Source organism: Oryx dammah, unplaced genomic scaffold, assembly GCF_014754425.2.
Source record: "Oryx dammah isolate SB20612 unplaced genomic scaffold, SCBI_Odam_1.1 HiC_scaffold_15, whole genome shotgun sequence".
In the NCBI taxonomy this organism is placed as follows: Eukaryota; Metazoa; Chordata; class Mammalia; order Artiodactyla; family Bovidae; genus Oryx; species Oryx dammah.
This window is the reverse complement of record NW_024070199.1, coordinates 43,939,877-43,950,107: the sequence shown is the minus strand read 5'-3', so window position 1 is coordinate 43,950,107 and position 10,231 is coordinate 43,939,877. Positions and strand designations below refer to the sequence as shown.

At 57.4% G+C, this 10,231-nt stretch overlaps 1 protein-coding gene across 1 annotated transcript in view; it reads left to right on the top strand.

Moving 5' to 3' along the window:
• The window catches only part of UNC93B1 (unc-93 homolog B1, TLR signaling regulator), a 9,924-nt gene extending 861 nt beyond the window's left edge, over nt 1-9,063 (top strand). Inside the window, exons 3-11 of the mRNA XM_040256471.1 lie at nt 216-369; nt 2,811-2,972; nt 3,188-3,320; nt 3,665-3,758; nt 4,276-4,400; nt 4,856-5,038; nt 5,858-6,131; nt 7,235-7,353; nt 8,294-9,063. Coding sequence (XP_040112405.1) covers nt 216-369; nt 2,811-2,972; nt 3,188-3,320; nt 3,665-3,758; nt 4,276-4,400; nt 4,856-5,038; nt 5,858-6,131; nt 7,235-7,353; nt 8,294-8,629 — 1,580 coding nt within the window. The 3' untranslated portion in view covers nt 8,630-9,063. The remainder of the gene's footprint in view (nt 1-215; nt 370-2,810; nt 2,973-3,187; nt 3,321-3,664; nt 3,759-4,275; nt 4,401-4,855; nt 5,039-5,857; nt 6,132-7,234; nt 7,354-8,293) is intronic.
• Nucleotides 9,064-10,231: the final 1,168 nt, after the last annotated feature.

Genomic DNA, 10,231 nt, shown 5'->3' with positions numbered 1-10,231 from the left:
CCCCCCCCCCCCCCCGGTTCTAGATTCAAGTCGCCGTCGTTGCCACTGGCAGGGGGACGCTCGACCAGCCTGGGGCTCCCCGCTGTCCTCCTGGGCACTGGAGTTAGGGATCCCTTTGGTGCCTAGAGCTCCCTGCCCGGCTTTGCGTTCCCACCTCTGCTTGGTTGCCCCCAGAGCCAGGCGGCTCTCTCTATGCCCGCTTCCTGCCCCCTCAGGCCTCCTGCAGATGCAGCTGATCCTGCACTATGACGAGACCTACCGCGAGGTGAAGTACGGCAACATGGGGCTGCCCGACATCGACAGCAAGATGCTGATGGGTATCAACGTGACGCCCATCGCCGCCCTGCTCTACACGCCCGTGCTCATAAGGTGCACCGTGGCCGTCCCTGCCAGGGCTGGGCTGCCCCCACTCCAACCTTGAAGGGTTGCAAGGGCTGTTGGACACCGGGGTCTCCAGCTCCCCTGGTGTTCCTGGGGGATGCGGAGAGGACTTGCTGACCTGGAGGGGTGAGAGAGAAGGGGTGAAACCCAGGTTTGGGGAAGAAACACGAGCTTTGCCCCCAGACAGAAATTTGCTCTGGCTCCTTCCCTCAGCTCGCCCGTACCCGACGTGGCATCATTCTCGTGCCCTGCTTTGTGGCCTGGAGCCACAATGACCTTATGAGGTCAGGGCTGTGGCGTTTCTGGAAAGAATCTGATCAGCTAGCAAAGCCCAGGGACACACCCCAGGACCCATCAGGGTGGCATTGTTGAGGGACATTGCTCACTGCAAAGGGCATGGTTGGGTAGGTGCCCTGGGGGTGTCTACTCCAGACCTGAGCCTTACTGGCATCCGGGGCCGTTGCCGGGCCCTCCACCAGAACCTAACCACCAGGTGGTAGGTCAGTGTTCAGATGGGACCCAGAGATCTGTGCACACACTGGATCTGTTCCCCTGTCTTTCCAAAACAAAAGCAACCCCCGCCCCTGCCCCCGCCCCCCAGATCCTGGGCTGTTTCCTTGTCTTAAAACTAAAAAGAGAGGTGGTGAGGGAGAGAGAGAGGCTGAGAAAGAAAGGAAGGAAGGAAAGAAGGAAGGAAGAAAACCTCCTAGGATAAACTTTCAGAACTGCCCTGACTAGGTCAGAAGCATATAAAAGGCTTTATGGCTCTTGAAACCCATCACTATTATCCACAGGGACCTCCTTTCATTTCCTTTGTGCTGGGCACTTTATAAGCATATCACATTCCCTACAATCCAGGGTGGATGCTCTAATCTTAGACACAGGGAGACCAAGAGATTGAACCCATTCCCACAGGCAGAAGTGCAGACTGAAAGTTTGAACCCAGGCAGAGTGACTCAGAACCCCCATGCTTTCCCTACCCTCATACTCCCAGGTGGACTTTCCATAGGACTGTACCACCTGCCTGAGCACTGACTGTGTCATTTTTAAAACCACAGCCTCATCAGCAATGAGTGTTGGTATTCTTACTTTTTTGCAGTTTCATAGTGTACGGTGCAGCTTTGGTGCCCTTCCCCAAATAAATCAGAGGAGGCTGCCTGTCTGTTCATTAGATGGCAGTTCAGTTCAGTGCAGTCGCTCAGTTGTGTCCCATTCTTTGTGACCCTGTGGACTGCAGCAGCCAGGCTTCCCTATCCATCACCAACTCCAAGCTTACTCAAACAACTGTCCATTGGGTCAGCGATGCCATCCAACCATCTCATTCTTTGTCATCCCCTTCTCCTGCCCTCAATCTTTCCCAGCATCAGGATCTTTTCCAATGAGTCAACTTTTTCACATCAGGTGGCTAACGTATTGGACCTTCAGCTTCAGGGTCAGTCCTTTCAATGAATATTCAGGGTTGATTTCCTTTAGGATTGACTAGTTTGATCCTAGGGGTGTGACCACACAATCATGGTTATCTAGGTCATTAAGACCTTTTTTGTATAGTTCTGTGTATTCTTGCCACCTCTTCTTAATCTCTTCACAAGCAAGTATACTCCAATTAAAAAAGAAAAGAAAAGAAAAAAAGAACCAGGAAGACCCTGTTGTAGAAGAGAAAGCAATTGTATCAGAAAACCAGAGTCACTGAACTTTGAGCTTGCTGGAAACTCAAAGAAAGGAAATAATGAGCACAAATACTCAAAACAAACAAAAACCAAACCAAAGCTAATCCCAAGATCAGAGAGGTGATTTCTAACCTGATCAGCCTCCGCGCCCAGAATGGGCCCTTATCCTGTCATTTGTCAACCCCTTCCTAATATGGTGTGACATTTTCCAAGAGCCGGTGAGGATGTTGTTCTAGGAGCCAGTGAAGAGGAAACTTCCCAACTGACCACGCTGGACTGAAAGAGCAAAGTGCAGAGGGGACGGGGCGCCAGGGCTCTCTCCGTGGTCCTCAGTTTCCTCCACCCAGTTTCCTGGGACAAGTTCCTTAGACATTCGCTTGGGTCCTGCAGTCACCGCACGTGGGTAGAAGAGGGGCCTCGGTAGTCAGCCCAGAACACAGATGAGGGCTTCTTGTGTCCACGGGCCGCTGTCTCCTGACATCCTCTCCCCGCTTTATCTCCTCTATCCCTGCAGCGGCCGTGAGAAGCTTGCAGCTGAGGCACGGCACACGTTACATCTGTGTGTTTACAGTGGCTCACCTGAGGCCACCAGCAAGTCCGTATCTCTGAGACTCTAGTTCAGGTCCCTCGATTCCAAGGCCAGGGGTCTCTCCCCACCTCAGCCAGCCTCAGGAGCTGAGACCCAGAGCTGTGGCCCCTGTGGTTTGAGGCTGAAGCCCTCTGGATAGCCTGTGGTGCCAGCATCCTTCCTACCACTCGCAGGTTTTTTGGCACCAAGTGGATGATGTTCCTGGCTGTGGGCATCTACGCCCTCTTTGTCTCCACCAACTACTGGGAGCGCTACTACACGCTTGTGCCCTCAGCCGTGGCCCTGGGCATGGCCATTGTGCCTCTTTGGGCCTCCATGGGCAACTACATCACCAGGTGAGTCTGGCGGACAGCAGGGTGGAAGATTGGGGACCCAACAGAGCTGTATTGCCCACCTCAGCTGGGGGACCTTAGGCCAGCCTTAGTTGCCCTCTGGGCCTCAGTTTCCCCATTGGTGGGACACAGGCCGGGTACACACATGACTGGGTAGAGAGAGTGAGGCATCTGGCTGACGTAGGGCTGGGGAGAGCCTTCTCTCCTTTGTGGTCCAGGATGGCCCAGAAATACTATGAGTACTCCCACTACAAGGAGCAGGATGAGCAGGGCCCCCAGCAGCGCCCACCGCGGGGCTCCCATGCACCCTACCTCCTGGTCTTCCAAGCCATCTTCTACAGCTTCTTCCACGTGAGTGCCATGCCTGGGGACCCTGGGGGCAGGCTATTCCAGGCCCAGAATCACATATTGCAGCCCATCCCACAGTCTTTCCAGCCCTCTAGTCCACTGCCCTTTCTTAGGCCAACCCTTGCTTGCTTACCTCTAGTGACAGAGACCTCATCACCTCACTGTCCGTGGTGCTGACCAGGAGGAAGTCCTCCTGCGTCAGGCACCCCCCACCACTGGACTGCCCCCCAGAGGTGGGAGGGCCCCTGTCCTCCCAAGGCTGTGCCCAAACCCCTCGCAGATGGTGCCTGTCCTCTCCACCTGGTTCCATGCCCCTCACCTGACCCGCACCACCCTCCTGCCCGCAGCTGAGCTTCGCCTGTGCCCAGCTGCCTATGATCTACTTCCTGAACCACTACCTGTATGACCTGAACCACACGCTGTACAACGTGCAGAACTGCGGTTAGTGCTCAGGGGGGTGGGTTCCCTAAGGTTTGCTTGCCTCCCCCGCTGAGTCATCTGGCAGACACTGGGCCCTCAAGGGAAGAAAGGATGCCCTCGCTCACAGGATCCAGAGCTGAGAGCCTGCCATCACAGCTCTGGTGATTGGGAAAAGCAAAGGGCCTTGTCCTTAGGACATCTGGGGTCAGGGTAGGGTGCATCAGGGAAGGCTGCCTAGAGGAGGTCCATCTGGGCTGAGGCTGCCTGTGGAATCTCTCAGGATCAAGTATACCCTCAATGCAGGGAGATGTATGGAGGTGGGAGGTGGGCTGGCAACCTGGGGAGAGGTACTTTCAGCCCCCTTGGCCCTCACCTCCAAAGGACTTTCCAAAGGGACCTGCCTTTGCAGGCACGGATCCTCAGCCACCCCCTCTAACCCTCCCCTCACCCATCTGCTTGGTCCCATTTCTTTATGGCTGAGTTGCCAGTGTGCCCTGCTCCCTGCCTCACGATGCCCCCGAACCCTCCTCTTTCTCAGGCACTAACAGCCAGGGCATCCTCCTCGGCTTCAACAAGACCGTTCTGAGAACGCTACCGCGGAGCCGAAACCTCATTGTGGTGGAGAGCGTGCTCATGGCGGTGGCCTTCCTGGCCATGCTGCTGGTGCGGCCCGGGGTGGGGGTGTGGCGGGGTCAGGTCTGGGGCCCTTGGCGGGGAGAGAGGAGGCTTCGTCTGAGTCTGGAGTCAGGGCTGAGTCCTCGGGAGGGGACCTGAGCCTACGCGCTGGGCTTGAGGCTTGGAGGCGTGGCCTATGCCTGTGGACTGAGAGAGGAGTTGGAATGCCAGAGGCCAGTAAGAGCGGGTCCAGGCCAGATCCGGGGTCGAGCTGGAGACAGGGTCCTGGAGGACTGGTTGTGATACCCGGAGGAACCTGGGGTGCGGGCAATGGAGGGGGCGGGGCGAGGGTCCGAGGTGTGGCTTCAACCTGGGGGCGGGGCCGGGAGGCCCGTCCTGGGATTTGCCAGGGGCGGGGCTGGGGCTGAGGGGCGGGGCCGAGTTCAAGGGGCGGGGCCAGGGCTCCCGGCTGCCCGCCCCCTCCCTCACTGCCTGGCACGCAGGTGCTGGGCCTGTGCGGAGCCGCCTACCGGCCCACGGAGGAGATCGACCTGCGCAGCGTGGGCTGGGGCAACATCTTCCAGCTGCCCTTCAAGCACGTGCGCGACTTCCGCCTGCGCCACCTCGTGCCCTTTTTCATCTACAGCGGCTTCGAGGTGCTCTTTGCCTGCACTGGTCTCGCACTGGTAAGTGCGGCCTGCAGAGAGTAAAGCCAGATAAAGTCCACGACATCCTGTTAAATTTGAGTTTCGGATAAACAACGAATAAGTTTCGAATTTATCAGTTCAGTTCAGTCGCTCAGCTGTGTCCGACTCTTTGTGACCCCATAGACTGCAGCACGCCAGACCTCCCTGTCCATCGCCAACTCCTGGAGTTTACCCAAACTCATGCCCATTGAGTCGGTGATGCCATCCAACCATTTCTTCCTCTGTCGTCCCCTTCTCCTCCTGCCTTCAATCTTTCCCAGCATCAGGGTCTTTTCACATTTCGAATTTATAAGTTTGTGTAATACAAACACAGTTGGCCCTCCGCATTCACGAATCCAGAGGGCCCACAGCACTGCTCCATTTTATAGAAGGGATTTAAGCATCCACAGAGGGTGTCCGCAGAGAGTCCTGGAGCCAACCCCCTGCAGACACCAAGGGACAATTGAAGGCCCGGATATTTCCCGCCCTCTCCTTTTGCCTCTCTCCCTCAATTCCCGTGTACCTTGGGAAAGTTGCTTTCACCTCTCCCAGGCTGCTTCCTCATTTGTGAAGTGTCTAATGACTCAGTTCCAGTTGAGACGAAATCGTGCCCAGAAAGTGTTTGGTTCCACGTGGGTTCCAACCTTGGTGTCCGGGGCCACTGTCCAAGCATTTTCTCATGGTCTGTCACTAAGAAATCTTCCCACAGGCTTTGGAGGAAGTTGGCCCTGTGGTGGCAGTTGAGAGGGCAGGATGTGGCCTGATGTGAATCAAAGAGCCTGGGCCAGCTGACCACCAACCTCACCCCTGTCCCCCTAGGGCTACGGCGTGTGCTCGGTGGGGCTGGAACGCCTGGCGTACCTCCTCGTGGCTTACAGCCTGGGCGCCTCAGCCTCCTCGGCCCTGGGCCTGCTGGGGCCGTGGCTGCCGCGCCCGGTGCCCCTGGTGGCCGGGGCTGGACTACACCTGCTGCTCACTCTCAGCCTCTTCTTCTGGGCCCCCAAGCCCCGGACCCTGCAACACATCTGGATCCTCTACACAGTAGCCGTGCTCTGGGGTGTGGGCAGTGCCCTCAACAAGACTGGGATCAGCAGTGAGTATAGCCATGGGCCCTGGGTAGCTGGACAGAGGATCCAGGGGCTCCTCGAGGCAGTTGTGGGGAGCACAGACATCCCAGGGACAGACTTAGGGGTGACGGATACCCTGGAGGGCTGTCATGGGGCCTGTGGCACTTGCTGGGGGCAGGTGGGGATCCCTATGCACACTCTTGGTGGCGGGGGGAAGTCCATGGACACTGGAGGGACAGATGGGGGCTGTGGACACCCTCAAAGTGGGTATGCAGTCACCTGCATGGACATCCTGTTGACTACCAGGGCAGGCATGGGATTCAGGGTGATATTGTGTGGTTCCGTGAGCTGTGGACACCTCTTCAGTTCAGTTCAGTTGCTCAGTCGTGTCTGACTCTTTGCGACCCCATGAACTGCAGCACGCCAGGCTTCCCTGTCTATCACCAACTCCCGGAGTTTACTCAAACTCATGTCCATTGAGTCGATGATGCCATCCAACCATCTCATCCTCTGTCATCCCCTTCTCCTCCCACCTTCAATCTTTCCCAGCATCAGAGTCTTTTCCAATGAGTCAGTTCTTCCCATCAGGTGGCCAAAGTATTGGACATCTCTTAGGGACCATGTAAAAAAAAACACTAAGGAGGCTTTATTTCATACTAGGGGGCAGGGTCCACCTTGGCATAGTTTTCAGAACACTGGAAACATATCAAGGTCTGTCCCCCAGAGCAGGTCCATTGCATCCCAGAAAAATAACCAGGGTGTGTCCATTAGGGGGCTCACTGGAAAAGTCCCTGATGCTGGGAAAGATTGAAGGCAAAAGGAAAAGGGGTCAACAGAGGATTAAATGGTTAGTTAGCATCACTGACTCAATGGACATGAGTTTCAGCAAACTCCGGAAGATGGTGAAGGAAGTGCTGCAGTCCACGGGATGGCTGAGTCGGAGACAACTGAGCGACTGAACAACAACGAACCACTAGGGGGCAGGCCAGGACCGGTTTGCAACAGCTTTCTAAGCGCTCTTGCCAAGGGTTGGGACCAGCGCAGGGCCTCTGGGGGGTCCCCAGAGGGAGATCCGCAGCTCTGGGCCCCACCTGGCCCCTCTCCCCTCTCTGCCCTGCCCTGTCTGCAGCACTCCTGGGAATCCTGTACGAGGACAAGGAGAGGCAAGACTTCATCTTCACCATCTATCACTGGTGGCAGGCTGTGGCCATCTTCACCGTCTACTTGGGCTCAAGCCTGCCCATGAAGGTGAGGGCCGTCCCTACTCGACCCCTAGACAACAGATACTTTTGAGTGCTCGCCCTGGCCTCACAGACCTTGAAAGGCATTCTCTGTCCAAGGGCCAGGCCCTGGGCAAAGCCCACTGGTTGGCCCCACACCCATCACTGGCTTGTCACTTACTGCTTCATCTCCAGCCAGCCTCAGTTTACCCATGTCTGAAAGGGTTCATAGTTTGCCCTCTCCTTGTGGGCACATCCCAGCTGCCTGGTGGGTTGTTTGGTCACCTGTTCACTAGATGTTGGGCTCTGATCTGGATGCTGAAGGTCCCTCTCCCTTCTTGACCCTCAAGGGTCCTGGCCAACTTTAAAAACAATTTTTTTTTAATTATCTATTTGGCTGCACTGGGTCTTAGCTGCAGCATGCAGGATCTTAGTTGGAGCATGTGGGATCTAGGGATTGAACCTGGGCCCCTTGCATTGGGACCACAGAGTCTTAGCTACTGGACTATCAGGGAAGTCCCCGGCCAACTTTTTTTTTTTTTTTAATGACATAGAATAGGAAATAGCAGGGAGTATGCCTGTGAATATGTGTGAATGTACTGCCTTATGATGTAAAATTATTTCTGACTGCCTGTTACAGTCAAACCCTGTAACAGGTGTCACTTATGGTCCTCACATAAGGGGCAGAGTAATAATCTAAGCCCTGTTAAGGTGGCCCAAGCCTCCCTTCACATCTACCCCGGGAAGCAAAAGGATTATCATTACAGTAAGGGAAACTGAGGCCCTGAGAAGTAGGGTGGCCATAAGGGACAGAGCTGAGGTTTGGGCCTTGCCGGCAGGACAGTACCCAGAGCTTGGCTGGCCCCCAGGAGGAGGGAAGGGCAGCCGAGGAGCTGCGGCGAGCCTATCCGGGCCAGGGGCGGGGCCGGCAGCCGCGGGTCCCCTGCATTCTCCCCCTGTTGGCCCAGGCTAAGCTGACGGTGCTGCTGGTGACGCTGGTGGCGTCCGCGGCCTCGTACCTGTGGATGGAGCAGAAGCTGCGGCGAGGCGTGGTCCCGCGCCAGCCCCGCATCCCGCGGCCCCAGCACAAAGTGCGCGGCTACCGCTACCTGGAGGAGGACAACTCGGACGAGAGCGACGCGGAGGGCGAGCGCGGCGGCTGCGGAGGCGGCGGCCGAGGGGACTGCGTGGAGGAGGAGGCGCCGCCCGCGTGGCCCCGACCCGGCCCGGAACCAGCCGGTCTCTACCGCCGGCCCTGTCCCTACGAACAGGCGCAGGGAGGCGATGGGCCGGAGGAGCAGTGAGGGGCCAAGCGTGATCTCCGGCCTAGGTTTAACAAGTCTGAGGTCGGGGCCCCTCTGATTCTGCGCGCCAATTTCAGGCAGGACCCTCTGCGCGCCCCGCCCTGGGTTCAGGAACGCCCCTCCCAGAGCCTGGCCACCTGGAGCTTGGGATCCTCCCCGCAGCCTCTTCCAAGGCGGACTGGGTCCTCCGCCAGGCCCAGGCTACGAGAGACCGCACAGCGGAAACCCTCCTCCGACCTTAGGGGCCGCTCTCCACGACCCCCTCCTCGGCCCCAGCCCCGGGGCAGGGACCCCGCAGTCCCGCCCCAGCTCCCGGCTCCAGGACTGGGCCGATCGATGTGTCGCCTGCTTTGCACATCCTATCCCCACAGTCCGCCAAGATGTAAGACGACTTTAAGAAAATGGGCAATAAAGAGATTTTTGTATTGTCCTGATTGGGAAGCGTGTCGTGGGTGAGGGGAGATGGCCCGGGGCGTGTGGCCAGGTGATCCAGCCGACTGGGGCACTGGGGTAGCCTGCCTTGAACTGAGATTGGGGAGGGAGGGTCCCCTAAGCCCTGGTCACCAGGCTATTCTCGCTCCTGGAGGTACTGCCCCGCCAGCTTTTGCCAGTTCCACCCCACCCACTCAGGACAAAGAGGCGCCTGGGGATCGTCAGTAGGGACCTCAGGGGAGTGTGATGGGGGCAGCCAGCCTCCCCTTGGGCTAGAGGAGGGGATGGAGTCCCGCAGCCCAGGTCCCGCTGCGCCCTCCTCTAGCATCCCCAGCCCTCCTGCTCCATTCCCGTCCTTTCCTTACCCCTTGGGCTGCTTCTGCCCTCAGCTCCCCAAGGGATTCCTTTTGGGGCCAAGTCCATTTCTGAGCCATGTGCGGGTCACCCCGTGTCCAGTATAGGCCTGGGGCATTGATGTCTGAGCCCAGCTAAACTTGGTTGCTGATTTGCGGGGTGACAGCCTACGCTGTGACGTCCATGAGGGATGCAGACGCTGGTGGGAGGGGCGGACCCCTACCCCTGAGGTCGCCCGCCACTATGGGGAGAGGGAACTGAGATCCCACTGTGATGAGAGGCAAGGGGACCGCAGGAGTGTCCTGGAGCCCCCAGCTGCACCCCAGGAGATCAGTACCAGCAATTCTCCTCACCCCACATCCACCCCTGGCAGCCTCCCAGACCCTCGTCCACACCCACTTGAGCATCGGTCTCCTAGCTTCTTCCACCCACTATGGCCCTCTCTCCTCTGCCTCCCGCAGCCCTCACTTGAGTTTGGTTCCAGGAACCTCAGCGAGCCCTGGAGCCAGGATCTTGACCTCACACAGGGGGTCAGCCCCTCTGAGCCACTTTCCTCCTCTGTAAACTGTATCTGTGATGGCACTGAGGTCCCCAGATCCTGGAGGAGACTCACAAGGGCACAGAGGATATTTTAAATTGTCTAAAATGTGGACATCTCCCCGCTCTGAGCAAATTAACAGGTTCTGTTGGTTCACAATTTCAGCGTTAGATGACACCACAAATCCTTTCATGTCATAGCTTTGAGAAGGTGGGTTTCCTGTGGTTTCAGGATTAAAAAATGGACATGACCATGGAACAAGAAATGAGACTGGGGGT